We start from the raw sequence: 18,824 nt of genomic DNA on the forward strand, positions 1-18,824 counted from the left end.
TTACCTACTGTGTGTTTCCACCTAATCTCTGATCTTGAGTTAGCTGATCAAAATACTTGCCTTATCTCTATTTCACGTTTGCATTATCTCTTGATCTTGACATGGTACAGACCTTTCAGGTGCTGAGGGAAAGGAGATTGGACCAACCAGTGCAAGTGGAATAAATACCAGTTGAAAGTAACGTTCCCTTGAGGTAGCATAGCCACACAACCAGTCAGAGGGTCCAGGAGTCACTACTGTGCATGGACCTCGGAGGATAGGTTCAAAGCAATACTGGCTAAGCCGGCAGATATACAGCATACCTGTCTGCTTCCAATGACAGGAGGGTGACAAAGGTCATTGTTACCAATGGTAGCCCATTCTAATGTATAACATTCTTTAATCTAGAACAGGGCCCAGCAATCTTTTCCTTTACACCAGAAGAACATATTTCATTTTTAAAAGTTGCATAAAAATCATATCTGTTCGGGAGAGCAAGATGAAAATTCAGCATTTCTGAACAAGACAGTTTTCAGATTGCCAACTGTCTCTGGTAGTACATGTAATTTGTCAGTGTAAATATAAATGTAAATGTAAACATGTAAAAAGTCAGTGTTGAATTTAGTTATCAGTTTAAAAACAAAGCGAAATTAAAATCAACCTGATTTTGAATTGTAGACCTTTTTTGGCTTTGTTTTACTATAATTTTGTCAGTAAAGTCACTTTTGAAATAAACTCTTTAACAGGGCGCATAGAAATAAGATAATCTTTTCACCTGTTGACCAATAAAATGATTCTGGCCACACATTCAGAACTGTTCATTGTATCAGACAATAATATTTGTCAATATATAGAACCTTTACCCTGAATGAAAGGCATTATCTATAACCACGCTGTGGCCATAACACTAGGAATGGTTCATTTGGAGCACAAAGAGGTTTTTCATGAAAATAATCATTTGAAATAATAAAGTTCAACATAATGATTCTCTTCCAAAGAGGGATTGAACAGTTTCGACCTACACTCTCTGGACTTTACAAGAATGAGAGAAGACCTCATTGAGATATTTAAGATGCTAAAGAGGATTGACAAAGTAGATGTAGAAGGAGAAAGTGAGGACTGCAGATGCTGGAGATCAGAGTCGAGAGTGTGGTGCTGGAAAAACAGAGCACGTCAGGCAACATCCGAGAAGCAGGAGAATCGATGTTTCGGGCAAAAGCCCTTCATCGAGAAAGTAGATGTAGAAGGAGATGTTTCCTCATGTGGGAAAATCTAGAACAAAAGGTCATGGTTGTAGGATATGGGGTGGCAGATTTAGACAGAGCTGAGGAGAAATTATTTGTCTCAGAGTCATGAATCTGTGGAATTCCCTACCTCAGAATGTGGTGGATGCCGAGGTGCTGAGTAAATTTAAGGAGGATATCGACAGAGTTTTAATGAGTAATGGGTTGGAGAGTCATGGAGAATGAGCAGAAAAATGGAGTTGAGGCTGAGATGAGACCAGCCATGATTGTATTGAATGGTGAAGTAAGCTTGAGGGACTGAAGGGCCTACTCCTGTTCCTATCTCTATGTCCTTACGGTTAACATTTCAGTGCCAACATTTTTTTAAAAATTCCCATGACTTAGTTTCGTGTTAGACCTCTGTCATGTGGCTTTTTTGCTGCAGGTTACAAGACTCTGATCTGGACTGTTATGAAGACAACCGTTTCCACAAGTGCATTGTCTCCTTACTGGAGAGAGTGTGCAGCAAGCAAGCATGAACCGTAGTCTGGTTTGACAATACTCTTGGCATGTGGCTTCCATATATGTCAAACTCCCAACTGACAGAAAAAAAAGTGGTCAAATGCAAGTGTCACATTTCAAGATGTTTTGACTATTTCTTCACAGATTAGAGTTTAGGGGAAAAATTGGTTACGTTTAAAGTGTTGTGTTTGAAATCATTCACTATTCTTGCAAGAATAGAATGCTTATTGATAAGCTTCGTTGTTGGTTCATAATGGACAGTGATTTATGAGCAATTCCCAAACCTATTAAAACAATACCTCGGATGTATCGTTGGAAAACCTTTAATCCCTTTCTCATAATGAATATTGGAAGGTGTGGAGACCGAGATGTAAGCAAGATCTGTGGAGTTTTATAGCAGAAGGCTAGTCAGATACTAAAAAAACCAACAATAACTGTTCATTAGTCATCAAGAGTTATCCAGTTTCAATTGAACAAGACAATGCTCTGCTTTGAAGAGGCACAGCGTATTTAATATTTTGTATTATTACCGAGAAGCAAATCATATTGATTTGAATATGTAAAGTCTGTCAAAAATGTTTCTTTTCATCTTGGTGACCTTGCCAAAACTGCTAAAGCAAAGCATACAAAACTCTAGTTCAGATCACTGAGGGATAGTATTGTTGTACTGCTAGATCATACTGTTGTATTGTCAAGTATTGTACAATACACAATAGCCTTGTAATATAAAACATTTAGATTGTTTATAGGAATCATTAGCACTGCTTTACCCAAGAATTATGGCAAGACCTTAAATTTGTAAAAGCTGCTCGCTCCTGGGTGTCGTTACCAGTTGAAGTTACTGACCACAAAGAAGTGCTTCCACAAAGTTTGTATCTGTTGCCTCAAAGCCTTTAGGCTGTGTCTCTTAAGTAGTGTTCCAGCTACAAAATAGCTCCCTGCAAAATTGAAGCAAAAATTCTCGTCGTTGATCTACTTATCTCCATACTTCAAGATAAAAGAAAGAATAATCTGCATTTATTTTAACAACCATGTATTTTTCTTTTACTTTTTACTGTGGTGTAAATTGAGAAAAGGGCTGTTTTGCAACAGAGGAATTGCTGGAATTTTGAACAGCGAGGTACTGGAACTCTTTGTGAGTTACATTCTTGATTTGTAAGCAGTGGGGGTTGGTGTAGGAGAGATGGCACGACACGAGGTTGCATGTACAGAATGAGACTCAGTCGGCAACAGATTAATTATTGGTTTGAGGAATTTAGACCAATCGTGGATGTCAAAGGTCACCAGCCTGATGACAATTATCTGATTGGCTTGTAGGCAGCTGAACAGCTTGTGAGTATGGCTGATACAAAAAGAAGCTCTCAGACCTCCAGAAGGGGAGATGGTGTGTTTTTATCTCCAGTAAACTGCCCAAAAAAAGCCAATTGTTACTTTATCCCAACAGTTGTTGCAAACTTTTGCTTTTAACCAGAAAGTTAGAGACTTTGTAATTTGTGAACTAGTCAGTCCGTGCCTTATGTGAAAAAGTGAAAGAACCCAAAGATAAAGCTTATGGAACTAGAGAACTCCATTGAATCTTGAGGACTAGTGCTATTAGAGTCATGGCATCAGAGAGGTCATATAAAGCACAGAAAAAGGCATTTCAGCCAGTCAAAAATAGCCTCCTAACTGTTCTAATCCCATTTTCCAAAAATTGGCCCATTGCTTTGTATATCTGCTTCCCCAGTTTTTTCCTGTACCTTCACTTATGAAACTAGTTTATTTTGCCTGTTTGTATATGTCTATTGTGGTGTTTTAGAAGGTGGTTAGAGTTTTAACTAGTAGACTTATACGAACTGTTCATAGTTTACCTATGGTTAAATGTCATTTTCTGTACAAAGTACTAATCCGTGTTAAGTTCAGAAAGCTGGTCAGTGTTTTCTCTTCACCTGTCAAACAGACTCAGGTAAATTGGGAACTCCGCATATTTCAATAATAAAATAAAATTTAACTTCTATAAAAACCCTGAGATTAGTAGGACTTGATTGCCAATGCGCAATCTCAGTGAGGTGTGATACTATCGAGCACCTTTTACAACCTCAGAGTTTTCATTAGAACTATTGGGGTGCTTTTGAAATACAAGGAAATGTGAAAAACAATTTTCACAATGCGCAATGACTAAGTAGTAATGATGTTTAGGGTGTAAATATTGGCCAAGACACCAGGGTTTCAGAACAGTATCACGGGAATATTTATGTCCACATGAGAGGAACAACAGTGAAGGGAGAAGCATCAGCAGATTGGATTATCTGCCCACCAGGAGACCAAGCTAACTGTGTGCAGTTTGCTGCTGTACCTGTTTTTCTTCCCCTCTTGTCCCCTCTGATACACTCTGAGCACTTCTCTTGATACAGGGCTTCTCCAGTGACATGATACCTTGGATGTAGGTTTGCTCGCTGAGCTGGAAGGTTCATTTCCAGATGTTTCATCACCCTACTAGGTAACATCTTCAGTGGGCCTTCGGGGAAGGACTGCTGATAATTCCTGCTTTCTATTTATATGTTTGGGTTGGTGATGTCATTTCCTGTCATTTCCAAAGAAACCCCAAACATATACAAAGCCAAATGCACACAACTTCCCCAGTGTATCCACTGACTTGTCTGGTGGGAGGTGAAGCCAATAGGTCCTGGTTTCCTATTCCTTTGTATAAGGTACCGGTCTCTGATTGGGGACATGGGGAGGGAGCAGCAGGAGGAGCCTTACGATTCACATCAGGCCCTTGGCATTTAAAGCGAATATTCACCTTGTTGTTGTTAGGCTGTGATGCCTCTGAACCACCTTAAAATAGAAGGCAGGCATGCTTAGGCTTGTATGTGATATGGTTATTTGAATAAAGTATTGAAGAATAAATGATGTATCAAAAAATAATACCAGAACACAGAGCCAGCACCTTACTTCAAAATGGGGACTGAGCAGTCAAGCATTTCTTTCTGTTTCTATTCTTAGATTGTGAACATTCGCGATAATTTTTAATCTCAAGGCTTGTGTTCTAACTTTGTACTGCGCCTCTTGAAACTATTTGTGTGTCGTTACTAACGTTGTGCCTTTATGAAAATGCAGCAGAAGTTCTTTTTTAAAGCAAGATTCTGGGCGAACATTAAAAAAATGTATCTTCCTCTTTCAGGCAAATGAAATGCTGTTTTGTGGGAGAAAGTTAACTGCACAAGAAGCCTGCAGTAGGGGACTGGTGTCTCAGGTCTTCTGGCCAACAACGTTTAGTCAAGAAGTAATGTTACGCGTGAAAGAAATGGCATCGTGCAGTGCAATGGCAAGTTTATTTTTCACTTTAACAACCAGTTTTATGGTTTAGATGGGTGCATTCAAGCAAATTTGAGTTTACAAAATCCTGGTTGGCCCTTGGTAACTGTTTAAAAAAAGTGCAGATCCCATAATTGGAAAGCTTTTTATTCATTTTAAAAAGCTAACTATAAGTAACAAGATCCTCACTGATAGGCCAAACAAGAGCTGAACCTTGCATCAGCTGATCCTGAGTAGTGACTGGTTCAATTCTGATTTACCTTTATGTCCAAGTAAGCAAGCCTGATATCAAAAGAGAAAATGCTGGAAAATCTCAGCAGGTCTGGCAGCATCTGTAAGGAGAGAAAAGAGCTGACATTTCGAGTCTTAACTGACCCTTTTGTCAAAGCGCCTGATAATGTGCAAGGCCGAAGCATTTACAGAGGACTGTTTTCCTGTTGCTATTTGTGCAAACACAGCAACCAGTTAGCACAGAGAAAGGTCCCACAAATACGTTTGATGAAATTAGCGGTGGGGTAAATATCGATAAACAATCAGAAAGCTTCCTACTCAACAATGAATCACACCACAAGATCAGTTTTGATTCACCTGACTGGGCAGATGGTACTTTTCCACATTTCATTTCAAAGATGGCAATGTCAGTATTGTAACACTCCCTCAGTCCTTTATTGAAATATCAGCCTCAGCAATGTGTTTAAATGCTGCTTGAACCTCCTGCCTTCTGTCTAAAATGTAGTGAGTCCATAAAGTCTCTGACAAATGTTTATGGACGCACCACGGAGAGCATCCTATCGCAGGTGGATAGGATGGCAACTGATCTTCCCAAGGCCATAAGAAACTACAGAGAGTTGTGAAGACAGCCCAATCCATTACACAAACCAGCCTTCCATCCATTGACTTCATCTATAACTCCCCCTACTTTGGGAAAGCAACCAACATAATCAAAGACCCCTCCCAGCCTGATTATACTATTTTCCACCCTGTTCTGTTGGGCAGAATGTATGAACATTCGTGTACAAACTGATTCAAGAACAGCTACTTCCCCGCTGTTATCGGACTTCTGAATGGGCCTCTTTAATGTTAATGTTAAGCTTTCTGTGCACCTCCTCAGCAGCTCGAACACTGTATCCTGCACTCTGTTCTGTTAACCTGATGCACTGGTATTGTATGACCTGCCTGTAAAGCATGTAAGACAACACTTTTAACTCTACATCGGTACACATGACAGTAATAAGTCAAATCAAGTTTTCTTGGTTTAAATGAGATTACCTCTCATTCTTTGAAACATCAAACAATTCAGGACCATTTTGCTCAATTTTCATAGGACAGACCCACTATCAATATAGATGAACCTTTATTGAACTGTGTGACTCAGACTAGAGTGCTACCAACTGAGTCAGGCTAATTGGGAGAGAACGACCAATGAATGGTACCCTGTTGAGATTGTAAAGATCTCGTGGATTTTTTTTTAAGTTTGAGGCTTGTACATGGAAATTAGAAAACTCATAGTCCTAAGATTCTGGGAGAAAAAGGAGTGAGGTTATGGCTTCTCACCCGTCCTGTGCTGAGGGTGCGGGAAAGATGTTAGAAGAATCTCTGCAGCCTAGAAAAAGGTATGCAGGTCTCAGGTAGACCAGGAGTTTTACACAGCATTGAGGATTTTGAAGTGAAAAGAAATGTTTGCAAAGGAAAAAAAATTCTGCTTTCTGAATGCAGCTTCTGTAAGAGAGCCAGGATTGATTTGGTGTTGAACAAAATAGTCAATCCAAAAGGTTGAAGAGGATTTGATTAAAAGTCAAATGTATTAGGTGCTGATTAGTGTTCTGAGAGATAATGAAAAGTCTTTGTGAACAATTTAAATAAAATCAAATTTTCACCCCCTTCCCCAACAAATTTCCTGGGAGTGATGATCGCTAATAATCTGTCCTGGCCTACCCACGTTGACAGTACGGTCAAGAAAGTACAGCAGTGCCTCTACCTCCTCAGGAGGCTAAGGAAGTTGAAATTAGCTATTGAAATTCCCCATCCAGAGAAAAGTGATGTGTATGGAGAATGTGGAAGCCTGAATGCCGAGGGGAGTCATGGTCAGAGAGTGGATAGGTTTCGCTGATCAATGGGGCAGAAGGAAAGTATCGTTAAGGTGGTCAAAAATAATGTCCCATCACTTTCACCCTGGATTAAAATGACAAGAAAGACAGTGATTGATTGGATCAATCTGAGTATGAATCCACTTCACATACCATCTAGCCTTGGAGATATATTGTTGTTCTTTCATCATCACCAGCAATATAGTGGGAGTGCCTTCATCACCAGGCTGCCAAGGTTCAAGAAGGTGGTGCACCACTACATTCCCAAGGGCAGTGGGGACTGGGGAAAAAATGCTAGACATGCCAGCAATGCCCATGTCCTGGAAATGAATAAATCTTAAAAATTAGAAACACTGACTTAATGGAAGAAATTGATGGAAGATTTTTTACCAGAGTCATAAACAAAATAAGCCAAAAGAATATTTTCCCACTCAGTAACAACAAGCTATAAAAGCAGGATTTACAGAGTACCAGCAATATCTTTTCAAAGGAGCAAGAATGAGAGACTGTGGGAATGATAGGAGGATATTAGTTGTTATTTCCTTGTAATAAGGCTGTAATTAGCTGAACTAACAAGAAAGATAAAATTGGCGCAATGTAGATCCATCTAATACTGAGACAGAAAGTACAAAAAGCAAAATCTTGAGGATAAAGTATAACAGCAGCAGGCATATTGAACCAAGAAATAATACCAGGGATTGGAGATGGTGAGAGTGAATTATGAAAACTTCCGTGTAAAGAAAGTAAAATAAGTTCTCCTTTAGGAGATATGCAAGTGAAAGTAAAATCAAAAATTCTCAAAAGCTTGCTTTTATATAGTAGTCATGACTGGCTGAGAATGGGCTGATGTAGTTACAGCTAACTGTCTTATAATCAGCGGTGTAGTTACAGCTAAATGTCTATAGTAAGCTGGTGTAGTTACAGCTAACTGAGTTATAATGAGCTGTTTTATTTCGAGCTAAGTGTATTCTAATAGGTTTCTGTAGTTCCAGCTAACTGAACTATAATAAGCTAGTGTAGTTACAGCTAGGTGTATTATAATGGGCTGGTGTAGTTACAGCTAACTGTCTTATAATCAGCGGTGTAGTTACAGCTAAATGTCTATAATAAGCTGGTGTAGTTACAGCTAACTGAATTATAATGAGCTGTTTTATTTCGAGCTAAGTGTATTCTAATAGGTTTCTGTAGTTCCAGCTAACTGAACTATAATAAGCTAGTGTAGTTACAGCTAGGTGTATTATAATGGGCTGGTGTAGTGACAGCTAACTGAATTATAATGAGCTGTTGTAGTTACAGCTAACTGAATTATATTCAGCTGCTATAGTCACAGTTAACTGTCTGTAATGAGCTGGTGTAGGTCCAGCTAACTGTCATATAATGGAATGGTGAAGCTAACGGTCTTAGAATGAGCTGTTGTGGTTACATCTAACTGTCTTATAATGAGCTGTTGAAGTTACAGCTAACTGTCTTATAGTGGGCTGGTGTAGTTGCAGCTAAATGAATTATAATGGGATGTTGTATTTCGAGCTAACTGTCACGTAATGAACTGGTGTAGTTACAGCTGACTGTCTTATAATGAGCTGTTGTAGTTACGATTAACTGAATTATAATAGGCTGTTGCAGTTACAGTTAACTGTTTTAAAATGAGCTGGTGTAGTTACAGCTATGTGTCTAATAGTGGGCTATTATAGTTACATCTAACTGAATTATAATGAGCTGGTGTAGTTACATCTAACTGAATTAAGATGGGCCGTTGAAGTTAGATCTAACTGTCTTATAATGGATTGCTGTAGTCACAGCTATAATCTGCTGGTGTAGGTACAGCTAACTGGGCTGGGCTAGTTTTAGCTAATATAATGCTCTGCTATAGTCACAGAGAATTGTCTTTTAATGGTTAGCTGTAGTTACAGCTAACCATCTTATAATGAGCTGGTGTAGTTACAGTTAACTGTCTTATATTGAACTGATGTATTTTCAGCTAACTCTGAGAATGAGCTGTTGTAGTTACAGCTAACTGAATTATACTGAGCTGGTGTAGTTACAGCTAACTGCCTTATATTGAGCTGATGTATTTTCAGCTAACTCTCTGAGAATGAGCTGTTGTAGTTGCAGCTAGCTGAATTATATTGAGCCAGTGTAGTTTCAGCTAACAGAAGTATAATGGGCTGTTGTATTTTGAGCTAAGTGTTTTCTAATAAGCTGTTGTAGTTACAGCTAATTGAGTTATCATGAGCTATTGTAGTTACAGCTAACTGAATTATAATGAGCTGTTTTATTTAGAGCAAAGTGTATTCTAATAGGCTGCTGTAGTTACAGCTAACTGAATTATAATGTTCTGGTGCAGTTACAGCTAAGTGCTGGTGTAGTTACAGGAAACTATCTTAAAATGCAGTGTTATAGTTATAGCTAACTGTCTTATGATGAGCTGGTGTTGTTACAGCTATCTAAATTATAATGGGCTGTTATAGTTACAGCTACCTATGTGATAATGGGCTAGTGTTGTTATAGCTAACTGTCTTAAAGTTGGCTGATGTAGTTACAGCTAACTGAATTAGAATCAGCTGCTATAGTTACAGTTAACTCTGTAAAGAGCTGGTGTAGTTACAGCTAACTGTCTTACAATGGACTGGTGTAGTTACAGCTAACTGTCTTACAATGGACTGGTGTAGTTACAGTTAACTGTCTTAAAGTTGGCTGATGTAGTTACAGCTAACTGCCTTATAATGGGCCAATGTAGTCACAGCTAAATGAATTATAATGTGATGTTGTATTTCGAGCTAACTGTCACATAATGAGTCGGTGTAGTTACAGCTGACTGTCTTAGAATGAGCTGTTGTAGTTACAGCTAACTGAATTATTCTGGGCTTTTGTAGTTACAGTTAACTGTGTTTATAATCGGCTGGTGGATTTACAGCTAACTAGGTAAAAACAATGACTGCAGATGCTGGAAACCCGATTCTGGATTAGTGGTGCTAGAAGAGCACAGCAGTTCAGGCAGCATCCGAGGAGCAGTAAAATCAACGTTTCGGGCAAAAGCCCTTCATCAGGAATGTTTACATTTACAGCTAACTGTCTAATAGTGGGCTATAGTAGCTACATCTAACTGAAATATAATGAGCTGGTGTAGTTAGTGGTAACTTAAATGATAAGCTGGTGTAGTTACACCTAACTCTGTTATTATGAGCTGTTGTAGTTACCTCTAACTGAATTATAATGAGCTATTGTAGTTACAGCTAACTGAATTAAAATGGCCCGTTGAAGTTAGAGCTAACTGTCTGTAATGAGCTGGTGTAGTTACAGCTAACTGAATTATAATGCGCTGGTGTAGTTACAGCTAACTGTCTGTAATGAACTAGTGTAGTTACAGCTAACTGAATTATAATGAGCTGATGTTGTTACCGCTAACTGTTTGATAATGGGCTGGTGTAGTTACAGCCAACTGAATTATAATGAGCTAGTATTGTTACAGCTAACTGAATTATAATGTGCTGGTGTAGTTACAGCTAACTGAATTATAATGATCTGATGTTATTTCAGTTAACTGTCTGATACTGGGCTGGTGTAGTTACAAGATAAGGCATTGAAGAAAGAGCACCCAGGTGCAAGGTCACCAACACAATATTTGAGTTAATTTTAGAAGTGAGTTGAAAGTCTTGTACATTGGCTGAATTACCTGTCCAGAGTAGAAATAGACTTTCTTAATTTAAGTGACAATCATTTGTATGATGTCCAAGGACGCAATGCAGATTAAATTACTTTAATAGGACAGACTGGGTGCACCTTGACATTTACTATAATTAGTCAAATCCCTGCTTTGCGTTACAACCTTGTAACTACCACCTAAATATCCTTTTCCCTTTGAATTCAGTTTATCAACTAAAGGACGTTCTGTGCAAAAAATTACCCAAAATCCATGTGCCCTTGAAAAGTAAGATTGTAATAGAATATTACAACACACACAAAAATAGTAATACATCAGCAATTCAACTTAATAAAGCCAACATCCATTAGTGCAGTGAGCCATGAATTATTTGTCACCTCGCGGCCTGAATTATGATAAAGGTGATGATGATGACACACCACAATTGATGTAAGTAGAATTAATCCCAATTACCTGCCTTAATGGGAACATATCAATCAGAAATAGACAGGCTTTCCTAAAAATTCTCAAAATGTCTCAAACAACCTCTTAAAGAATTGGGGCTTATGCTAAATTGTGATGAACTATTTATAACTCATCTACAAGCCAATGTTTACATTTAGATTTATGTTCCTGGTTTCAAATTATGATTGTCAAATTCCAATTTGAATTTTACACATGCACCAAAAATTGTTGCGATGTAAAAGCTAGTTCATCCCAAGCTTCTCATGGCCCTTTTCTGTACAGACAAGAAACAGACAGATATTATACTTCAATCTGACGCATATGCTCACAGAGTGATAATAGGACAGGAGGATCAAGTCACATCACTAATGTCACTGTTTTGATTCAGTCATCAAAATGGCCAGTTGCTTCCCTTTGGTATTACTATCCACAATAAAAAAGACTTTCATCAGGTTTCTTGAGTAAACTCAAAAGCAAACTCATAAAACCAGTGGTGAAGCTGGTTAACAACTAATATATCATCCAGAATTAGAACTGTATTTCCATTTAATCCCAACACAAAGAGATAAACAATACAAAATGCAGCAAAGTTCTTCAAAAATGATGCATTGAAACAAGCCTTTATCGGCCGACCGTCTGAAAATAAAGACTGGAATTTGATGAAACCCCATAGCGAGCCGACCTCTTGTTAACAAAATCAAATTGCTGCCAAACACAGACCGATGGAAGGATTTCCAAGCAAGTTTTGGTTTGGCTGAAAATCGAACAGGTTCCAAGTCTTTGGGAGAGTGGTCACAGTTTGCAAGATAATCAAAGTACAGAAATATGGAAACCTTTGTCAGTTTAGCAATTACTTCAACCAGAAGAGCTGAGAGATGCTTGAAGGTTTACTGTGAGCTTTAGATGCCTTCCTTCTGACTGCATGGGTCTTTGAAACAGAAATCGATACCAGAAAGAGTTGTAAGATCAACCATCAGGACAGGACCCCACAGTCTCTTCCAGAAATAGGATTTCCAGCAATTGAAAACCATAAACCTTTTATTTCCCTAAAATTACTTGAAATTCTGTAATCAGCAGAAACCTCACAGTCCACATTAAGCTATTGACTAAATCCCTCGGTTAAAAATGCAATTTAATCAATAATAAAGTATCCATAATAAAATACCTTCCAGTTTTTCACATAGTATTAAATGAAGATATTTCATCCCAACAATACTCAATTTAGAATATACTGGTACATAGATATCCTGTGCCTGCTCGCTTTTGGCACGTATTTATAAGAACTTCATTTGCTTATTCCATACAGATTTTGGGATAACCCAGCCTGTAGCTACGGAAAATCACTTTGACAGCATGCATCTTGAAGTTGGCTGTTCTTTTCCTGAAGTTATCTGGTGTTCCAACAATTTTATATTCTGCATCATTCAGACAACAGTATATCTGCATGAATATACAGCCATGCTTGGTAGTTAAGTAATTGAGTCAAAAAAAACTGCAGATGCTGGAATCTAAGGTAGACAAGCAGGAGGCTGGAAGTATGCAACAAGCCAGGGAGCATCAGGAGGTGGAGAAGTCGCGTTTCGGGTGTAACCCTTCTTCTGGACTGGGGGGTGAGTGGAAGGGGAGCTGCAGATAAATGGGATTTGAGGGGCAGGGTGGTGAGTTGGGGTTAGGTGAAGACAGGCAGAGGGTCAACCTGGTTGGCTGATGGGAGGGATGAATTCGATAGGTAGCTGAGAGGAATGGAAGGGAGGGGAATGGGGCTGGGAAAGGAATCGGGGAAATGGGAAGGGAGGTTATTTGAAATTGGAGAACTCAAATGTTGAGTCCTCCGGGCTGTAGGCTGCCCAGGTGGAAGATGAGGTGTTGTTCCTCCAATTTGCGATTTGGTTCATTGTGGCAATGAAGAGGCCAAGGACAGTCATGTCGGAAAGGGATGGGAAGGGAAATTAAAATGTGCAGTGACTGGGAGGTCACGTCAGCCCCTATGGGCTCGGCTGAGATATTCAGCGAAATGTTCCCTTCATTTACATTTGGTCTCCCCAATGTAGAGAAGACCACATTCGGAGCACCTGATGTAGTAAACTATGTTGGAGGAGAAACAGGTGAATCTCTGTCTCACCTAGAAGGACTGTTTGGGGCCCTGGATGGAGGTGAGGGGGATGGTGTGCCTGCAGGTTTTGCACATCGGTGGCCCTCAGCTACGCCTGCCTCTTTGTCGACTACATCGAACAGTCCCTCTTTAGTACCTACACAGGCACTGTGCCCCAAATCATCCACCATTACATCAATGACTACATCAGTGCAATGTCCTGCACCCAGGCTGATCTGGAGCAGTTCATCAAATTCGACCACAACTTCCACCAAATTCATTTGGCCCATCTCAGACACCTCCCTCCCCTTTCTTGACCATTCCATTTCCATCTCCGGTGACAGTCTCCAGAAAGACATTTATTATAAACCCACGACTCTCACAACTACCTGGACTACACCTCCTGCCACCCAGTGTCCTGCAAGAACTCCATCCCATTCTCCCATTCCGCCACATCTGCTCGGATGAGGACACATTCCACTCACAAGCATCCCAAATGTCCACCTATTTCAAACAGTGCTTTTCCCCCCTTCTGCCATCCAAACAGCCCTCTGTCGCACCACCTCCATTCCCCGTTCCACTGCGCTACACCTCCCCCCCACCAAATACAATAAAGACAGAGACCCTTTGTTCTCACCGACACCACCAAGAGCATCTTCCCCCTCCCAGCCTTCCCTGCCTTCCACAAGGACCATTCCCTTCGACAATCCTTGGTTTGTGCCACAGATTTATTTGAAATCACAAGCTTTCAAAGCCTAACCCCTCAGAACCCCCAGGTACCTTCCCCTGCAACCAGAAAAGATGCAAAACCTGTCAGTACACCATCCCCCTCACCTCCATCCTGGGCCTCAAACAGTCCTTCCAGGTGAGACAGAGGTTCACCTGCCTCTCTTCCAACCTAGTTTACTATATCCTATGCTCCCGATGTGGTTTACTCTACATTGGGGAGACCAAACGTAAACTAAGGGAACAGTTTATCGAGCATCTCAGCTGGGCCCGCAGAGGCCGAACTCACCTCCCAGCCACCATCCACATTAATTCCTCTTCCCACTCCCTTTCCGACATGACCATCCTTGGGCTCCAGCATTGCCACATATTGGAGAAACGACACCTCATCTTCCGCTTGGGTAGCCATAGCCCAGAGGACTCAACATTAAGTTCTCTAATTTCAAATAACCTCCTTGCCCATCCCCCACTCTTTTCCCAGCCCGTTCCCCACCCTTCCCTTTCTCTCAGCTAGCTACCGAATTCATCCCTCCCATCGACCAACCAGCTGAATAACAAGCGAAGGGGTGGGGACCATCCAGTCCCCACCGCCCCCTTTAACTGCAGCTCCCTTTACACCCACCCCCAATCCCAAAGAAGGGTTACACCCAAAATGTCGACTTCTCCACCTCCTGCTGCTGCCAGACTTTCTGTGTTCTTCCAGCCTCCTGCTTGTCTACCCTGATAGTCAAGTAATAGGCGCACATTCAAAATGTTTAATGTGGAGGTGCCAAAGTTGGACTGGGGTGGACAAAATCAGACATCACATGACTCCAGGTTATAGTCCAACAGGTTTATTTGAAATCACAAGCTTTCAGATCATAGTCCCTTCATCAGGTGAGGTGAGTGAGAAGCACACAGACACAGAATTTATGGGCAGAGAGATCAAGGGCATAGAAATCAAAAGGTCGTACAAATGGTGTGCGTGGAGTGATCTTGGGTTCATGTTGCACTACATGTGACTCCACCGCACTCTTCTGTATCTGTAAAATCTTCCTTACTGTCCTGTTTTGATACCATCACCTTGATAAATTGTGATGATCTCTCTACCTTAATTAGTTTGCCATGACGTGGAGGAGCCAGTGTTGGACTGGGGTGGACAAAGTTAAAAATCACACAACACCAGATTAGAGTGCAACAGGTTTAGTTGGAAGCACTAGCTTTTGGAGCGCTGCTCCTTCATCAGGTGGTGCAGGAGTATAAGACTGAGTATAAAACTCCACAATCACCTGATGAAGGGGCAGCACTCCGAAAGCTAGTGCTTCCAATTAAGCCTGTTGTACTATAACGTGGTGTTGTGTGATTTTTAACCTAACTAGTTTGGTTAGACCCTTAGTATGCAATTTTTATAGTTATCATGTTATTCCAGTCATTTGGTTTGTCTCCAGCACCACCTTGTTTTTAATTTTTTTGCAATTATCTCTCTGCCTCGTTCAATCAGATTATAGGTCACCCCTTCGCTTGTTATTCAGCTGTTGGCATAAGACCATAAGACATAGGAGTGGAAGTAAGGCCATCCGGCCCATCGAGTCCACTCCGCCATTCAATCATGGCTGATGGGCATTTCAACTCCACTTACCCGCATTCTCCGCGTAGCCCTTTACTCATAACGTCTGACACTTTTGATCACCTGCAGAGACTTACTATTCGACATGCCATTCACACCCTTTGTATGATCTTTTGATCTCTCTGCCCTTGATCCCTCTTCCCATTAATACTGTGTCTGGGTGCTTCCCTGTTACTTCACCGGCTACACTCCAAAACCTTGTGATTTCAAATAAACCTGCTAGACAAGAAACCTAGTGTTGTGTGACTTCTCAGAATTTATAAGAAGCAAACCTGAGAAAGTAGATGTGACACTTAGGAAGGAGAGAATGGGGAAGGGTGAGATTTCTACCACCTTGCCCATTGTCCTTGTCACTCAGGAATAACCTGAAAGCAAATAGTAAGTAGACTGATGTGATGTTTTGAGCTTGCTTTAAAAATTGATTCAATTAAAGGAGTAAAGCTTCCTTACAAAGATCAAATTTCCCTGATGGTGGCTTTTGAATTGATTGCACTGGTTTTCATATCTTATAATGCAGTGCACTCACAACACGAGATTAAGCAATAAAACACTTGGTGAAGGATGCATTTATTGCTCTGTTGTCAAGTTATATGAAAATGTGTGCTGATCCATCTATATCTTTAGTCTTATTGGTGTACTGTGCAAGAATTTGTTCAGACATGGATGGAATTATGTCTTTGAATCTCTGTCAAATTCAGGACTGAAAAGAATTTCAAGATTGTTATTTTTTATGCAAGAACAAGAACATCAAATGGTATTTAGAAATACTACAGTCTGTATAACAGAAACACAAATGAGTGATCCACTTAGAAATTAGAGAGGGTTGAACACAAAATGTTTTGTCTCAGTGTCACAAACAAGAAGATGTCTTTGCTTGAAATTTGTAGGTGCAAAGGTTGTTTTTCAGACTGGAGGCCTGTGACCAGTGGAGTGCCACAAGGATCGCTGCTGGGTCCTCTACTTTTTGCCATTTACATAAATGATTTGGATGCGAGCATAAGAGGTACAGTTAGTAAGTTTGCAGATGACACCAAAATCGCAGGTGTAGTGGACAACGAAGAGCGGTACCTTCCGATTACAACAGGATCCGGACCAGATGGGCCAATGGGCTGAGAAGTGGCAGATGGAGTTTAATTCTGATAAATGCGAGCTGCTGCATTTTGGAAAGCAAATCTTAGCAGGTCTTATACACTTAATGTTAAGGTCCAAGGGAGTGTTGCTGAACAAAGAGACCTTGGAGTGCAGGTTCATAGCTCCTTGAAAGTGGAGTCACAGGTAGATGGGATAGTGAAGAAGGCGTTTGGTATGCTTTCCTTTATTGGTCAGAGTATTGAGTACCACAGTTGGGAGGTCATGTTGCGACTGTACAGGACATTGGTTAGGCCACTGTTGGAATATTGCATGCAATTCTGGTCTTCTTCCTATCGGAAAGATGTTGTGAAACTTGAAAGGGTTCAGAAAAGATTTACAAGGATGTTGCTAGGGTTGGAGGATTTGAGCTATAGTGCGAGACTGAACAGGTTGGGGCTGTTTTCCCTGGAGCGTCAGAGGCTGAGGAGTGACTTTATAGAGGTTTACAAAGTCATGAGGGGCATGGATAGGATAAATAGACAAAGTGTTTTCCCTGGGGTCAGGGAGTCCAGAACGAGAGGGCATAGGTTTAGGGTGAGAGGGGAAAGATATAAAAGAGACCTAAGGGGCAACTTCTTCACACGGAGGGTAGTTACGTGTATGGAATGAGCTGCCAGAGGAAGTGGTGGAGGCTGGTACAATTGCAACATTTAAGAGGCATTTGGAAGGGTGTATGAATAGGAAGGGTTTGGAGGGATATGGGCCGGGTGCTGGCAGGTGGGACTAGATTGGGTTGGGATATCTGGTCGGCATGGACGGGTTGGACTGAAGGGTCTGTTTCCGTACTGTACATCTGTATGACTCTATAAAGCACAGACTTCAACTGCTTGTATTTTTTCCAATATTCTCACCTCTCCTGAAACTTAATCTGTGTGCATTGGGCAAATTCTGAATAGCCTTTCCACAAACCCAGTGCCTCAGGAAAACCTTCTTGTATATTTCCTCTCTGAAACTGTCGGAAAGCCACAGTGAGCACAAGTGTATTTTTTCCAACCAAGTGTTACTGATCTTCTTCTTCTCCTGAAGGTGTTAAAACACTGACTCTCACTCAATATGGCCATTGACACCTAAACTGTGAGTGGTTTTGCCATGGAGACTAAGCAGAGTTAATCATGATTATTTAAGTGCCTTGACAATCCCATGCACTGGACCCGAGACCAGAAGCAAGAAATGAGCCAGTTTTCACTTCCCTCGAATACGATACCTCAGACAATGTCCTGAACTACAACTTAGTCGTAGAGCATAGAACATTACAACGCAGTACAGGCCTTTCAGCCTTTGATGTTGTAAATAACCTGTGAAACCAATCTGAAGCCCATCTATATCTATGTACACGATTCCATTTTCATCCATATGTTTATCCAATGACCATTTAAATGCCTTTAAAATTGACGAGTCTACTACTGTTATAGGCTGGGCATTCTACGCCCCTACTACTCTCTGAGTAAAGAAACTACCTCCGACATCTTTCCTCTATCTATCACCCCTCAATTTAATGCTATGTCCCCTCAAGCTCGCCATTACCATCCAAGGAAAACGGCTCTCACTGTCCACCCTATCCAATCCTCTGATCATCTTGTATGTCTCTATTAAGTCTCTTCTCAACTTTCTTCTCTCTAATGAAAACAGTTCAAGTCCCTCAGCCTTTCCTCAAAAGTCAAGATCATCCATTTCAACACAATCTGGTAATCCACTAAGGGACCTTCTGGTGAATATGGTTGAATTATCTTCTGATTTTTTTTTATATAATGGTCGATTTAAGGCATTAGGACCATTTGAAATAGATGCTAAAAGACTTCTAATAGCGAAACGCGAGTGAAGTAGCAACAATAACATGTGTTTATATAGTAAAATATCCCAAGACATTTCAAGGAATGTTATTTAACAAAACAAAAGTTGCTGATAAAACTCAGCAGGTCTGGCAGCATCTGTGAAGAGAAATCACGGTTGACGTTATTTAAGAAAACCTTGAGCAAACAGAAGGATAAATGAGGGAAAAGGGATAGGTTTTAAGCAGCATCTTCAAGGAAGAGAAGGTAAAGAGATCAAGAGGTTC

At 40.5% G+C, this 18,824-nt stretch overlaps 1 protein-coding gene across 2 annotated transcripts in view; it reads left to right on the forward strand.

Annotated features, from left to right (window-relative positions):
• Nucleotides 1–18,824, forward strand: part of LOC140496296 (chromodomain Y-like protein 2) — a 150,732-nt gene that overhangs the window by 118,382 nt on the left and 13,526 nt on the right. For both annotated transcript variants that reach the window (XM_072595870.1, XM_072595871.1), the window contains exon 6: nucleotides 4,888–5,031. In XM_072595870.1, coding sequence (XP_072451971.1) covers nucleotides 4,888–5,031 — 144 coding nt within the window. The remainder of the gene's footprint in view (nucleotides 1–4,887; nucleotides 5,032–18,824) is intronic.

The sequence above is a fragment of the Chiloscyllium punctatum genome, chromosome 26 (genome assembly GCF_047496795.1).
Source record: "Chiloscyllium punctatum isolate Juve2018m chromosome 26, sChiPun1.3, whole genome shotgun sequence".
NCBI lineage: Eukaryota > Metazoa > Chordata > Chondrichthyes > Orectolobiformes > Hemiscylliidae > Chiloscyllium > Chiloscyllium punctatum.